We start from the raw sequence: 17,311 nt of genomic DNA, 5'->3' as shown, positions 1-17,311 counted from the left end.
GCAGGAAAAATAACTTATCAAAATTAATTTAATTTTTTAATTTTATAAATTTAATAAAAATCTCATGAGGTTATCTAAATAATACTCTTACCTTTAAATTTTATGAGAGATCAATTCACTCTAGTTTTTAAACTAACGGATCTAAACATGATCTGTCGAGAGTAAAATTTTCCATGAAACACACTTGTATGATGGTGACAACACGCGAGTATCACTTCCTTTTAATATAAAGTTTATAGTTTAAAATGATATAAGAATATCAGTTTAAAATGTTTTAATGAAGTCTATTTAGATATAAGATTAGAACCATTAGACCATAGTTTGTTCTAATTTGTACTATAATATATATTAATATTATATATTATATTTTATGAGTAAAATTAGTTATGGACTTATGGTTAAAAATGAATATATAAATTAAATTGGTTATATGGGCATATGGATTTATGGTTAGTCTTTAAATGAAGTGTTATTTTTATAAATAAAATATTTATTACCTTTAAGAAAAATTAATTTTTCAAACGTTTTGGCTAAGATTAAGTCTACTCATCAGGAACAGATAAACAAAACACAGACTTGTATTATATTTAATAAATGGTTTTTTTTATAGATGGATAATTATTTAAATAATGTAATGATTTGTTATTTTCCTTAAAATAAGTAATTAATTCTAGTTAATTATTTGATTGCTGTTAATATTCAACCCGAGAAGAAAATATAAAAAATGTCTTCAGAATCTTTACTGGATTCATGGTTACTACATTCATTAACAATTTTTCTGAAGCATTTATACACAAATTCTGCATGATTATTTTATTTTGATGATCACTCATCATGTAATCTGAAATCCACCTTAGTTTAACATTTGGATGGAAACACGTTGCTAGAATACCTAGCTTCATTAATTTTATAGGAAGTAGTTCAAAAAATAAATTTTTTTTTTTTTATTAAGATAAGATGTTCCTAGCCTTGGGTATCTACATCTATTGATATTTACAATGGTACACTTAAAATAAATTAAACTTTTTAGTAAAAGAAAACTAATTATTAAAGATGTAGGTAATTAAAAAAGCACAATATTTTAAATTTGTCTAATAGGTGTTGTAAAAAAAACAATGATGGATTAAAATTCCGTTGAAACAATTATTTTGAGCTTACAAACAATCAAGGCCCTTGGGCGCAAGCTATTGGTTTTAGTAAAATTAAATCATCTAAATAGACTAACTATCTACGTCTTTAAAGCTAGAATTTTTCGTAAAAAGACAATCCATGACGAAATTATCTTATATCGAAAATCGAAATGTCTTGCTACTATTCAGCAGACATTTTCACAATAATATAGTATCCTGTATCTTTAGGCAAAAAAAAGACAACAAAGGCCATTGATTATAAAAGGTTAGGACATATATAGGGCGGTACTGGTTTGCGCACAAATACCAAAAAGACAAATTGTTTGTGCACAAAACTACCACTTGTTTGGGAACAGCTGAACCGTAACCAAGCACATGGTTTGGGCGCAGTTATCTTTTAGCCTAACCTTTTAGACCTTAATAGTTTAATACCTAGCATATTAATATTTGTTTATTTATAAGTAAATTATTAAACTACTTACATACATTTTCCTTCTCACTTAACAGACTTAGGACTGTCTATGAATATATTCATAGGTATGGTTAAAAATGCATGTTAATACTTGCTTTTTAATAATAATTATTAATAAATTTATAATACCTATGTTAAAAATGCATATAATATAATACTTGTTTGTGTAAATTTTAATTTTAATTTTAATATAATATGATTGGTAAAGTGTCTATTATTTTCTGTAAAAACAGTTTTCCATTATTTTTATGTATTTCATTTGGTCTATTTCGCCAGATCTATATCTTGTCCACAAGTTTATGCGATGTTCGACTGATTCTATTGACTCCTTACTCCTTATTTTCGTGTGCGCAAACCAGTTGTACTTTTAATATAACTGTGTGCGCAAACGAGTTCCGATTTTTCAGGTAAAAATTGTAGAATGTGCGCAAACAAGTTGCAGCCCATATAAATGATTAAATAATTACAAAGATAAGTTAAATTAAAAGGGACGTACATTTTTTTTTTAATATTTGATTGAGCAGTTTATTATGTTTTAAAAAATTAATTAAGTTTTATTTAGAATTGGGACCGAGTGCGGAGTCCAGGTTGTTTGATATCCAATAGCGCCGATCACCAAATTTATATTTTAGATGGGGAGCCAACCATGAGATATTTCCGTGTACTGCATGGTGTACTTTGTACTGCATACAGAATGTACGTTTAAACTTAGAAGTATACGGTTAAACGTTACATTATTTATTTGTAGATGCTTTAAATTACATCTGATGGTTATAAATTATAAAAATAGGCGGGGGGATGATGGAGGGCCCTTGATGTACGATGTCATAATATACATGTATTTTAAACACTTCGGTGGTGTGTTACCCTGGCACCCCAAGGTCGAAATTTTGGCTTGAAAACTGTTTGGTATTATGTAACATTTTGTAACCACATCGGTGCCCCGGAAAAGGGCGTTAAAAGTTCCTGGTGCCAGGGTAACGTTACCCCAGCACCCCAAACATTAAATAATTAAAATTTCGACTTGAAAACTGTTTGGTATTATGTGATTTATTATGTAACATTTTGTAACACACCTCACTTCGGTGCCACTGGTAGTAATATTCTGTGCTCAACTCGTTCTTGGTCAGTTGGTTGTACAATAAACAGTCTGCTCATAACAGTCATTATAATATAAGATATAAGTAGGTATATACATAATACAGATATAATATTTTAAGCTGAATACGATATTAATCAAACGAATTATAACACAATAAACTAAGCCCGAACTTGAATGTCATCACATCACCGACCACCGTAAACACCGCAAAACTGAAGATGGCAGTACACTACATGCGTCTATGCAGCGTATTATGATATATGAAGTAATAATAAAACGCTATTACTGATTAGCATAGGCGCCGCCAGGAATTTTGTCAGCGGGGTGCATCGTGCATAGTATACTTTGATTAATGATTTATAAATAATGTTTAAATTATTTTAGTTAAATACGTAGAAATATTTTTTGAGATTATATGACGATACGAAATTATTTTTGTTTTTTCGTCGGATACAAAGTTTTTAATAGATAATTAGGTACCTATGCAAAAAAAATCTTTTCAATACCATACAATTTTCTTTTAAAAGCCAGGGGGTGCAATAGCACCCCCTTGCACCCCCCTCGTGGCACCCTTTCTGATTCGTGATTACTCTATAGATAAAATAAACATATCTACAATCTACGTATATCTTGGTTAGATATTTTTTACAAATAACTAAAAAGTAATAACTGTAATGTTCAAATGCCATAGAATTTAAATATAATAAAAATAGATTATTCCTTTGCTCGATAACGAATGAAACCTTTTATCGTTAATTATAAATTGTTTTATTTGTATTTATAATCAATGCTTTTTAGGATTTTAACATATTTTATTCAAATGAAGAAAGAGTTAAATTGGTAATTTCCTTATGTCCTGCATACATTTTGATCGGGACGCGAAAAAAAATCTAAAAATCATCAATTTCCCGCAAAATTCGGGACGGTGGCTACCCTGGTTATAACACTTTAAAGTTGTAACATACTATTTTCTACAAAATGTGAACAAGAAATAAAATGAAACGTCACGAGAATAAATTTAAAATTGAAATTTAATGTAAGAGCGATAATATTGTAATACCCATGCGTCTAATACAGTAATACATTATTAGGTAAATAATTCGAAAAAAGTTCGAATTTGACGTTTAAAGCGTTGTTAAAATATAAAAATTATCAACTGAATGATTTGTCGGTTGAAAGTAGGTACAAATAAATAGTTCATACATTAGGATGTGTTTATGTTATGTTATTATTCATTTGTTTAATTTATCTCAGGATTGGTTAAAAATAGAAAACCTTTTTGGCGCAGTGGAAATGTTGAAATACGACTTATTAAGACTAAGATCTTAAAATAATTATTAATCTATTATTTTTTTTCTATTGTTTTGGTAAATATAATACCACAAACTTATTAGATTGCAATATGCTAACCTGTATGTACGCGAAAATTAATTGCATTTTTTAAAACAAAGAGAAAATCATTAAAATTAATAAAAGATACAATAATTTATTAAACAATTTTTAGTGGCATGTGGTAAATATGATTATTTGGAAATTGTTTAAAAATAAAAATAAAAATTTCACATTAATTATATATCTATATTGACCATTGTACAAGCAGGTTTGAAAATGTTTCATAAAATTGAAATGAAATGAGTTTTAGCAGGGATGAAATAATAAAAAATAATAAAACCTAACCTAAATGCACTATTAATACACAATAAGTATACTTTTATTTATTTGGAGTTCACTAAGTCTAGTTTATGAAACAAAAGCGTTTGAAATCGTTTAAGCATAATTATAGCATGTACCTACGCGTTAGGAGAGGAATGGTTTAGTCTTTAGTCGGTTCGGTATAAGGTGATTATGGTAATGAAGGTCAATGTGAACATTTTAAATCTTGTGATGTATTACGTTCTTACAGTGGCGCCGAAGTGTTTAAAAAATACTATGACATCGTACATTCAGAGGCCCCTCTGGAGTCTGCCCCCCACCCTAATTTTTTCACAACCTAACCAAAACCAGGCCCCAGTACCTCTTGGTGGGCCCCCCAGCTATAAAATCTACTATGACATATGTCATTGATAAATTAGGTGATCGGCGCCACTGCGTTCTTAGATTAAGTTAGTGTACTTTATTTAAGATATTTTTCGAATACCCATCACTGAATTATAATATAAATAATAAGAATGTCTAGTTGTGGATACAATTTTAAATTTAAAAGAATTCGAAAAATGTAAAGTTATATACATACGAGTTATGTTCAAGAGCAAGGTTTCTGCGCATTTTAAATGTCAAGTCTCAAGGATGAATCTATTATTGTTTTTAAAATTAATTTTTCTACATTTAAATGAAAAAAGCACGTTTACAATATTACGCATACAAACGTAGGATAATAATATGGCCGATTGCCAAGGCGGCAAGGCAGTAACAGAATAACGCAATGCAGACCAAACTGTGATACTACCATCATCAGAGATAGGCGTAGTATATATATAATACAGCATAGTTTCCGATTAACATTATATACATACACTTCAAAAAAAAAAATTGGTCCGGGACCAATATAGGTGTAGGTATACATATTTTTATGATGAATTATATAATATTATAGGTAGGTATACATAGGAAATATTATATTGAGAAAATATATTACTATACAATAATATTAAATAGAAGAAAGAACTAGTGATAAAAAAAAGTTAAAGAACTGAACAGTGATATATATAAATAGCATATTAATTGTATATGACATGAACTTCATTGACCTTATTTTATGGCTATTGCTCCGCGCGACATTTTTAGTTGTTAGAAGTGTTAGAACGTATTCTTTGTGATTTTTCAGTGAGGCTAAATTTATTGTGTCGGTCATTTACATGAATACTTGTGGAAGTATTTTTTTATATGATTTGTAGTTCAAATTATGTAGTTGGAATATTTTTTTTTTAATTTTAATTTAAGTACAAATTTTTGGTATATCTTTGTAGTCATTTTATCTGAATTAAACAAAAACGATTTGAAAAAACCATAAATCAAGGACATTTTTTAAGATAATGATTAAGTTTCAAATTCTTATGACATACTCGTAGGTTTTCGCACGTAAAATAGCGTATTTTCCTTAAGCGATTTTTTATATTTTGTTATAATTCAAAAATATTAGTCATAATAACTTAGAAACTTAGAAATTAAGACTAACACTTGAAACATTCTACTGTTAGAATAATTATCAATTATCATTTTCTAAATACAAGCACACAGCAACTTTTTTCCAATTTTCAACGTTACGATTCGAAATGATTTGAAACGTACGTTTCAATTTTCAATGTTAATAATAATTTTTAGTCTACCAAAAAGCTTTAAAATTTAAAAAAGATCCCACATAAGTCGTTATTTTAGCAGTTTAAAAATATAGAAAATAAATAGGCACACATTTTTTAAGCATTTGAATTCCAAAATTTGATCAAATTCGTCAAAAACGCAATTATTTGCAAATTATTTTTAAGTTATAAATTCAAACAATTTTTAATTAAAAAAACCGTACCTATATAGCTAGCTGGATAATTGAAGGTTCCCGATACGTTTTTTCTTATAGTGAATTCCAATTTTCACTAAATTAGATATTTAAACGAAATACAATGATTATCGATTTCCGGTTGTAATTCGAAATATATTAATATATTATAATATATAGGACTTGAAAAGTTGAAACATTTCTCCACAACTTAGGTAAGTATGTCATTATTTACTAAACATTTTTTTTTTAATTTTGAAAAATACAGATAAATATAAGTCCTGAGTCTCCGAAATACTAGTGACAAGTACTACTATTACTACTTACAGGGCGTATAATTATATGGTACTTATTTTTTTCTTATTTATTCGAAATAAACGATCTATACTACCTTAGAGACACAATAATAGGCGTATGATAGTAAGAGTGCCTACTGCCTATACATAAAAATTAATTTTCATAATCGCTTACACAATTCAAATAGTTAAATATTAAAATGACACTCACTAATTAACTTTTTTTGTAAATGGTACTTACGTATAAATGTATAATATCATAATATGTAACCACGTAGGCACCAATATCATAACTCATAAAGTCATAAGTACTAGTAGCACGATATAGAGAAGATATCTTATCTAAATCATGGTATTAAGTATAATAAGACAAGTAAGCTACATATAGTCATCGAGCACACTATAGTAATAATAATATTGTGTTTTCCCGGAAGAGAACAACGGATGGGCCACGTGCCAATATATAACATGACATAATAATATATTATACATGATAATACAGTATAATACAGTGAAATCGATAGCTGATACATGGGTATCTACTCAGTAGTTGGTTGTTGGTACAAAGTTGAAATCCTCGTAAAACGAATTTTTGTTTTGGTCCCATAAAACATTCGTAGTATCACTAATATCATATTACGTATATAGTTACAACTTTACTAGGTACTGTCGGGTACTCGGGTGGTTTTAATAGTATAATATGACTGGTGTCTGGTACCTATGTAAATGCATATTGATATCAAAAGATTTACTTACCTAGTAAATTGGAATTTTCTTGTAAATTAAATAAATCTCGACCAAACACACTTTTTAACCAACTAATCTTACAGTCTACAGAAGTGGCGTATTTACGGTTAGGGGAATATGGAGGATGGGTCCCCACTAGGTCTTTTATTTGATACTTATTACTTATCTATAATATTGTGTTGTCGATGGTAAGTGAACTACTCTCCTCTTAGGGAAATTAAACTTTAGTAACGTATATCCGTCCTCTCATCGACAAAATCCTAAATACATCACTGGTCTACAGGCCTACTGGTCTATTAGTGTTTTATATATATGTATATAGACTATATATATATATATTTATTTTTTTTATTTTTTTTAGACAAATTCAATCTGTACAATTAGCATAAGGAGATTATATTACGATAAGAATATAGGAAAACAAAAAACAAAATAACATAAAAGGTGTGATTAAGCAGCTACCCATTAGTGGGTTAGACAGAGACCCGCTCTTGACTCTAGACTATTGATTAATTAGTTTTTTTTTTATTTTCACTGCATATAGATACGTTAGTCATTGAAGTTTTGAAAAAAGTCACGGCACCACTTCACTTTCTTTTTAATCTATGGTTAGGATTTCCCGAGAGGAAGTAAGAAAGATTAGGATGGGTTTGGAATCGTCTGTGAAAACGTGTGTAGAAAATGAGTGCTTCCTCTTCAATTTTTCTCAAATGAAGATTGTTATGAAGAGTTTGGTTAGAAATATAAGGCGAAGCATTGGGTAATCCCCGGATTGATATATTTTGAAATGTTTGGATTCGATTAGTAATCGATTTTTTTGCAGCAACTCACAGTTGAAATCAATACGTCCAGATTGATTTGAGTAGAGCTTTGTATAGATTAATTACCTAGTTTGGTGTTTAAGATACAGCACTTATTTTTAATTAACAGAGGTCTGAGCATTCGTATGCGATTATTTAAGGTTAGATGGACTAACTTGGTCCTTTGGTAGTTTGGACAGTTTGGTTTGAAGGCGTTTATTCCATGTCAGTCTTTTGTCAAGGATCACTATCCTAAACATTTTACTGTGTTGGATGTGGGAATTGGTACATTATATTAAGGTCCGTTCTATACTATATAATCGTGGTTCAAACATATTTTATGTTTTGATAAGATCGAAGAATATAATAAATTTGTTTGAACCATACATGATACATATTTAAAAGAAATGTACTAATACCTAACACTAATAAAAGAGATATCTACATTCAACTATTAAGTTCATCTATATCTATATACCCATAAATAACGAGCTAAAGAAGCGTGTATCTCAATGTATTATATCTACAAATTTAAATAACTTTAAAGAAAATATGGTCTTCCTTTAATTTTCAATGAATGGAGATGATTTAAAACTTTTCATCTTTATGTAAATAATCATTTCTAAAGAGTATAAGTACATAATGAAATTTTCAAAATATAAAGACGGATTAGATTGATTTTAAGTTATTTATTCACACCATCACATATAATTCTATTAACGTCGATAACCGGTTAAGACTTGCAATAGGTAGTTAATTTATTAACAAAAATATAATAATATAATATATAATATGATTTTTTATAAAAAAAATAAATAAATGATGCGGTGTTTTGACAAAAATTAGTTTAACTTTCAATCTACCGCGGATAAGATAGGTACTTTTAGAAATATAAATTATTACTAATAGTCATATAAATACACCCATAATAAATTATTATGTAGAAATATATAGAGGCTGACACATCGTCTATTCTCCGAATTGTTTTACCGTCTAAAATGATTTTTCATTGAATTAAAATTTCACACAACGATGAGGTTCTTTATACTTACCTACATCTATATAATTTTTTAAATTTTTTTGTTTTGTGACATTCCGCCAAAACGAGATAATTATATGTATTTATACATTTACATCTTACATGTAGTTTAGTGGTTGACGTAAGTCATAATCTTAAACGCCAAATTTTACCAAAGAAATGTTGTAAGGTTTTCAATTTAATAAATTATTAGGTATCATATGGGTGACGTGTTAAAATATTGTTTTGTTTTAATAATATAATATACACTCTTCTATAACTTTCTTAGGACTTGGTGCACTTTATAAGTTCAACAGCTCATAAATCACTAAATATATATATATATAGAAACAATGGTTTCCGGCTCTTACATCTACCATATACATTTTGGAAGAATGATAAAATCGATCAGGGTTTTAAATCGATTTTGGATTTAAAAAAAAAAATGGACTTACAACTTTTGGCCGAAAATCATCGGCCATATCGGTATAGTTTCCGTTGGTCCGGTTCGGATTTTCGTTAAGGCGGATGTTTAATATGTAAATCGTTTCTTTGTTTTTACATAATATTATTTTCTTTGTGCACGTCTTTCCGACTGCAGCAGGCTTTCGCAGCCGTCATCGCCGCAAGCGGACGGACGGACTCTGGCGTGCGTTCCGTGAAAAGGCGCACACCGACCGAAATGCGATTTAATTTGGCCGGTGAATTGCGTCTTGGCTGTAAAAATAGACCTCTGGCTATGATTAGCAGCCGCCCGTGTGACGCGCGCACGCGTCCGACCGACACGGGTTGAGTAGGTACCTACCGCGGCCGATATTATACTCATATAATTATAGACCGTATGCGCGCCACACCACACGACTTCACACATCACGTCTGGACATAGTACAGCATCGCCTGAACACGACTGGACGAAAATCTCGCTGTCCGACCAGGTAACGAGACATTTTTACCCTTCAAATTGATGTAAGTAGGTTCACGTCGTATATACGATAAGTTGATAAACTATACAAATATTGGTTATTGTGATAGTGCAGATAGGGTATTGTAGGCCGTACGTAGCACGTGATTGTGTATCATAGTATCATCATAATATACTACCATGGCGTGTGAGGTGTGAGCGCATTTTGCGTCCTGAGAAATAATAAAACAACAATTTAACAATTGTATCGAATGAAAACGTGCACATCATCAATCTTTTGCTAGCTATGCGCCTATGCTATGAGTTTCGGAACCGTTGGATCGATTATGGAAGATGCAATTTAATAATTAACTTTTCGGTGATGTAATACATTATGTATAAACAGTTATTATAATACCCACATTAAATACATTATACATACTTACTATGATACTATATGTCTATATAACATACTTTCGACCTCCGCGGTTGTACTTAGTTATTTAGTAACTGTATTACTCGTTAGCTGAAAAATCAACGTGAATTTTAGTTTAAATTATTAGTATTCTCCGGTTCAATTGTAGTATGTAGAGTACATTGTATACTGATAATTACTTTTCAACAATCTATACGTAGTTAGAGTTAGGGATATGTATATATTATATATATTAATTTAATAAGTCTTTTAATTAAATTATTCAATATTTACATAAGTTACTAGGTAGGTATACAATTTTATCGTAAACATACTGCAGTGTAGTTGGATTAGATGCCTATTATAAACACTTGCTTTATATAGGTCAAAAATAAAAATAGATTTTGAACTATGGTTTCTGAGTGACCTATCAAATTCTAATAAATTTAAATCTCAATAGTTATTGACGTAATTGAATATGCTCATGAATTATTATATAAGTTTGTTTTATTATTATTATTATCATTGCAGTGTAATTATCTCAGATGGGCGCAATATGGAGTCGTCCGGCAGATATGCCAGCTTTAACAGCACCAGTAATAATTTATACTAATATATTATTCATACATGTAATTATTAAATTAGTTTTATCTTATTATTATTATTATTATTAATAGGATTTAGTTGATGAATCCTTTGAAAATACTGCTGTTGATGCCAAAGATCCAGATGAGTTTGACAGATATTTGGCCAGTATACGTGAACGACGACATGATGCTCTTGCATCGATTAAAACCGAAATGAATCGATTGAGAGAGTATAAAGAAGAACTGGAAATGGTGAGAAAAGAAAAAGACGGATTAGAACAACAGGTCAAAGCTCTAAAACAAGTAGCGAACATCAGCAATGATATGTTGAAAATCAGAGAAGCACAGGTGATTTAATCATTGTATTATATGGAATATCCTAATGTGTTAAACATTCTTTGATACCTACGTCTATAATAGGTGAATGACTTAAAAAAGCGATTGCAAGAAATGGAATCACACGCGGATGAATGTTTAGCTGATTTGCGAGTGGAGTACCAAAAGCAAATCGACAATATCAGAAATTTACGTCAGCTTTACGAAGAAAGGGCAGAAGCAGCAGCTATGGGCCACGAAAGGGAAATTAATAAAGAGAGAGCTAAAAACTCATTGCTAGAAGCAAAATTGGCAGAAGAACTCAACAGTAAACAAGGTATGAATGACTTTATAGCAAAGCTCGAAACAGATGTTCAAGATAAGCAAATTGAATATGAACAAATGAAGGCAAAATACATGACTACATCAGCAGATAGGATGAGTCTTGCATCACAAATGTCTTTAGTTAATAATTTATTTTCTACGTTATTATCTGGCGATGAAGGACCGGATTTTGATAGATTTGCTCGGATGCTAGAGGAAAATAGAGAGTTAATATCCGATTTGACGTTCAACGGGGACATAAATGAAACGGCTTCCGTATTAATGGATATTGCTGGTGATACATTGGAGCGCTCTGAAGAAGTAGAATGTACTTCAAACCGGGAAAAAATTGCTTCAAATCTACCAAAAGTTTGGAGGATACTCGTCGAATTGCTGGGTCATTATGACAATAAAACGGAAAATGAGTCTAGGCCAGATGATCCAAATGAATCTAGGGTTGCTTCAGTGAGTAGAACATTTTTGAAGCTTAAAGATCTTATCCTTGAAAAAAATTCTTTAGTGAAAGATATCGGTAGACTGAAGACTCTCAATGATCATTTGGAATCTCGACTTGACCATCAGCAGCAAAGGCTTTCAACTGTTTCTGCAGAACTCTGTAAGGCCTGGAATGCTGTAGCCAAGCTTAATGCTCAACATAGAAAACTTCATACTCACGAAAAGATTTTAAGGTATGAATTACAACATAAGAGAACTGTATTAACTGAACTTAAACATGAGTTAGAGTATTGTCGAGAAAAATGGGATCAAGCCCGATTGAAGAATACTCAATCTCAGGAAGATTGGCAGTCGTTACGAGAAGAATTTTCTCGGAGAAAATGTAGTACATCAGTTGAGAGTGGGTTCGAAGACGATGAGAGCCGAGTAGCCATTGCTGACAGTGGAGCTTGTAGCGATGATGATGAGAACTGGTTGAAAACCTTCTCTTTGGATACCTCAGAATCAGAAACAGTAGATGAACCCCAGTCAGAAACTGAAACAACTGGTATCAAAAGATTAGAGAAACAGAGTAGATCGTTGTTAAATCAAATGGTACGTACATCTCGAACCAGTGACTCTATAAGTGAGAGGCTAGAAGAATTACAAAGACAATACGGACGGCCTGGACGACCGACCACATCAGAGAGTGAGGATTCTTCGGAAGCTTTAGTTGAAATACCAGGAACCAGTTCTTCAACAACAGTAACTTTACAATCAAATGAAGAAAATTTATTACAAACTGATGAAATAGCTTTGAGAACTGAAAAAGGAACAGAAGAAAGACTGCAACAAGATACAGCTATATTACGACCCGATGAGGAAGAGAGACTACAACGAAGAGCTGCTAGATTAAAAAGATTGGAAGAACAATGTTTGGGATTATTCAGACAAGTAAGCAAAATAAAATTAATGTAACATTAGATAAGATACAACATTAGAATCTTTCCTTTTTGGTGGTTTTTAATGTATTTTAATAAAAAATCTTAACAATGTATTGTGGAATACAAAAATATTTTAGAATATATATTTTACTAATATATAAGAATTTAGAAATTTGTTTTTAAACTCAATACAGACTTTATGTGGTCAGTTTAGCTATTCTTAGGTTGTATTGCATTTTAAATTGATATATTTTTAAACAAAATATTATTTTAAATTTTAATTTGAAGTAAATAGGCACTTATTGTCCGATGCATTAAAATAAATGTTAAAATAAAGCCATGAGTATATTGTATGTATGACTCAGCGTGAAATGTTAAAATTGTAAAGGCGAAAAAAGATTAAATATGGGTTGGAAGATTTATTCTAATTAAGGTTTAAAAATGTAAATAACAGTATCATACCTTTAACCATTATAACCACGTAAGGTAGCATCCATTCACTAAAATGTTATTATTTAATATTTACTATATTATAGTACAATAATATATTGTTCTATGGATATTTTTTTCACTTCGCCAAATAAGAAAATAACACGAAGCTTGTAAATATTTTTTTATCATCTAGATTCTAGCCATGTTGTGGCTAATTTCAGTGGCGTATTTTCAATTTTTTTTGTGGGGGAGAATCTAAAGTTAAACCCAAGTTACTTAAATAAATATTGTAATAAAAACATTAAAAACACATAATATAAATTAATCTTTTTCGGTACCTGCGTAGTAAGTTATTTATGACTTTTTAACCTTATTTTCTGGGGGGGGGGTCGAGACCAGGAAATCTCTCCCCCCCACCCGTGAATACGCCGCTAGCTTATTGTAATATTTTATAACATGGTTTAGTTTTGTTTATCATTAATTGAACACATCTGGTTTATAATGTATGATATTAATATTAATTTTGTTTTAGGTAAGTGAAACTAATGCCAGGAGTGATATGATATCTGGTCGACTGGATGAGATGCATGCTAGACAGGTAGCTAGATCTATTGATCGGCAGACAACATCAAATACAACTCCTCACCCCGATGAGACACCTGAAAGTGTATGATATCAAAAAAGTAAAACCACATGATTGAAATATTACATTTATGTATGTATATTTTTTGAATCAAAAACTACATAAATTGCGGCCAATACCTTTAAAAATGTATTATATTTCCGAGAAATACAAAGAATATTACAAAAAAAAAAAAAAAACAATAATGATTACGCACAAACATTTTCTACTATTTTACTGTTTCACAAAATTCAATACTATCATTAACTTTCTACTGTGCCACTATACAGGCCATACATAATATTATATAATAGAGTAATATTAGCTTTATAATTTTTTTCGATTTTGTATTATTTATATTTCCATTCAATTAGTTTAGTAATGATATTTTGTTATAATAACTATGTATATGATACTATAATATTATTGTTATTTGAATGACGTGTGATTTTATGAGATTTGTGATTTTATATAAATATATTGTATTGATTTATGTATTATTAAATCGTTACCCTGAATATATACTATATTAATGTAGTAAAATGTTATATTTTGGCAACGAGAACATTTTAGAATAAAATGTTAACTGTTTGTTTACCGACTTTAAGTAGTCAACTTTCCTGAAGTTTGTGGTACTTATATATTTTTTTTAATTGTCACTATTGGCGTAATAATAATTAATCCCCAATTGCGTGTTATAAAAACATGTTTATAAATGTGTACAAGCTTAAAGTTTAAAAAAATGTGTTAATCGTACGATATACTATAGTTATTATTATTTTAATTATTAATATTAAATATAAATACGCTTGATATTACATGGTTTTATTTTTATGAGAATAAGTCACGAACAGAATGCAAATATTCTTTTAATCTAGACCAATAATAATAGTAATTGTCGTTTAGTATTATTTGTAATATGAATTATTTTAAATTATCAATTATATTATAAATAATATATTGAAAATCATATTTTATCTTATCACAATAGTTAAATGAAATACGTACGAAGAATTGACCTAAGATAGTATATTAAAATACTAGATAAAATGCAGGTAATTACTACATTTGTAAATCTACTTATTTAAATATAATATGATATCTAATGAAGATTAATCGTTTTAAATATCCTTTATGTATGTGATTTTTTTTTTACCACAGTTTTAAGTATTAGTATATAAAGAAAAAACAAATCAAAAAAGACGACGCGAGTTACGAATTTTTTGTATTTTAGTTGAACGATGTTTTTCCAAAAATGAAGTTGCCCAAAGCCGCTTGATCTTCGGAGGAGAAAAATTCCACCCAGTATTTAGCGAATTCGTCGTGAGTGACTTTTAATGTGCCGCCCTGTGTACAGAATAAAATAAAACACACATAATTAGTTACAGGGTTTTAATTACAGTTTAAAGTCCATGGGTGGATATAGGCCATTTTTGGCCTATCGGAAAATTTTAAAAAGGGGACTCCACATGAAAAAAAAATTTAAAAATATATGATATTAAAGGGCCCCATTGCCGAAATACGAAAGGGGGCCCACCGGGAAATGTCCGGTTGCCCAGTAGGCCTATCCGCCTATGGTTAAAACTGTTAATTTGTGATGAATATGAACACAAAACAATACAATGTAAAATTAGAACTTATTAGTTGGCATATTATTTTAAAGCGCAGTTAGTAGTTATATTGCATATTCACGCGCAGTTAAAGTTGTTTTAAATACCTACCTACATTATAATGTGTAGTAGGGACAATGCCGTAGTATTTTGTCTTTCAGTTGATATAATTAAAAGAACTACAAACTATTTTAGGTTAGGTATTATATATATAAGCAAAGTAACCCATTTAAGTGTCTAGACTCATTACCCATTAGTCATAACTTTTTAAATTACATTTTTTTTTTTTTAAATGTTATTTTTATATTATATTCTTATCGCTTTTATGTCATTGGAAAAATATTATGTTTTGCAATTTTTTTTTTTGTTGTTATTCAAAATAGAAAAAAAAACTTTAAAAATGGTAATGAAAATATTATTTTGTAATGACCTCAAATTATATAAAAATAATATTTGCTTTGTACCATAAATCATATATGAGGACTTGTAGTAACATATATATAATAATAATATATTATACATGTTTAATAATTCAAAATGAAAACATAATAAATGTATTTAGGTACGTATTTCAGCAAAGCTTTCAGCTCTTATACCGCATGGTTAAAATTGAAACTAGGTAGTAAAATCCTGCAGAAGGTATAGCTAGGAGGTATCTGTTACTTTAATTAATATTTGACAGACTTATTATTTATCTCAGAATAGTGGTTACATAGTATTGGAGGCGTGATTGTTTTGCATGACGATTAATTAATAAATATTTATTGTAAGCCCTTAGATATCGTGGTAAAAATATGAAATGTTTATTGAATATTGGATATTATTATAAGAGTGATGGAAAATGGAAAATACGATATCTAAATAGATAGACGTACGATACAGATTTCAAGTCTTATGCTTAAATATTTTTTAGGTACTTATAAGTCATAAGTTATAACTTTCACATAGATTGTAATTTTTGATGTGAAACATCTAATGGCACGGTACGGTAGGGAGACCGACTGTGGCGTTGCGACGCCCCACTGGTGGCTCGTCGGCTCAATTCGTTGAAGCTCGGCGATTTCCTCTCTACCCGCGCAGTAATTAAAGTCTCCTGGCAACCCTGATATATGTACACCTATATTAATTGTTACGTATAAATATATTGTTTGTATATTACGTTGAATATATTGTTATGTATATGTATATGTTGTTTTGAGCGGAGTGTTGCATTAACGATATATATTTTCTACTAAAATATGAGTGACGGTGACAGTGCGAGTGACAATGAAAATAAAACGAAAATATTGCAACAAGACAGTGCACCTCCACCCAAAAAAATAATTAAATTTCAAGGTAATCGAAATGCAGGTCGGAGTGAAATGTCTCATGGTGTATCATGCTTTTGATGTTTATCCCGATGCACAATTTACTGATCCGAGCTAAAAGTTAGTTTATTTTTATTTGAATAAGAATGATCTTTGTATAACTTATCGTCTTTATATTACAAGATAGTGAAGATGTAAAATACTAATTAGATTAATAGATATTAGTTATAAATTATATATTTATAAATACTTTTGTTTAATAATTCTATATCAATATATTAAATATATTATATTATACAGGGTGATTTTTTTATCATGAACCACTCATTATTTCAAAAAGTATCAATGTTTTTGAAAATATTTT

General features: G+C 29.7%; 2 protein-coding genes across 3 annotated transcripts in view; one reads left to right on the top strand and one right to left on the bottom strand.

The window, feature by feature from the left end:
• Window positions 1-9,835: 9,835 nt before the first annotated feature.
• Window positions 9,836-14,236, top strand: LOC107167661 (uncharacterized). 2 transcript variants are annotated; one of them, XM_015516813.2, is made up of 5 exons: window positions 9,836-9,990; window positions 10,903-10,967; window positions 11,049-11,306; window positions 11,379-12,986; window positions 13,941-14,236. In XM_015516813.2, the coding sequence occupies exons 2-5, from the start codon at window positions 10,917-10,919 to the stop codon at window positions 14,079-14,081; spliced, it is 2,058 nt and encodes a 685-aa protein (XP_015372299.2). In that variant the 5' UTR covers window positions 9,836-9,990; window positions 10,903-10,916; the 3' UTR covers window positions 14,082-14,236. The 2 variants fall into 2 exon arrangements, with proteins under 2 accessions (XP_015372299.2, XP_015372300.2); XM_015516814.2 differs by having other exon boundaries at window positions 9,885-10,021.
• Window positions 14,106-17,311, bottom strand: part of LOC107167664 (Sarcoplasmic calcium-binding protein 2) — an 88,140-nt gene continuing 84,934 nt past the window's right edge. Inside the window, exon 7 of the mRNA XM_015516818.2 lies at window positions 14,106-15,377. Coding sequence (XP_015372304.1) covers window positions 15,261-15,377 — 117 coding nt within the window. The 3' untranslated portion in view covers window positions 14,106-15,260. The remainder of the gene's footprint in view (window positions 15,378-17,311) is intronic.

Source organism: Diuraphis noxia, unplaced genomic scaffold (genome assembly GCF_037042655.1).
Source record: "Diuraphis noxia isolate RWA-SAM2 unplaced genomic scaffold, SU_Dnox_SAM2 contig0004, whole genome shotgun sequence".
Taxonomy (NCBI): Eukaryota; Metazoa; Arthropoda; class Insecta; order Hemiptera; family Aphididae; genus Diuraphis; species Diuraphis noxia.
This window is presented reverse-complemented; position numbering and strand designations above follow the sequence as displayed.

What these genes read in the sequence shown, in the direction of transcription:
- LOC107167661 (XM_015516813.2), top strand. Translation starts at nt 10,917, where the DNA reads ATGGGCGCAATATGGAGTCGTCCGGCAGATATGCCAGCTTTAACAGCA. An exon ending in TGCCAGCTTTAACAGCACCA is followed by an intron (nt 10,968 to 11,048) that starts GTAATAATTTAT and finishes TATTATTAATAG; the next exon opens with GATTTAGTTGATGAATCCTT. An exon ending in GTTTGGGATTATTCAGACAA is followed by an intron (nt 12,987 to 13,940) that starts GTAAGCAAAATA and finishes ATTTTGTTTTAG; the next exon opens with GTAAGTGAAACTAATGCCAG.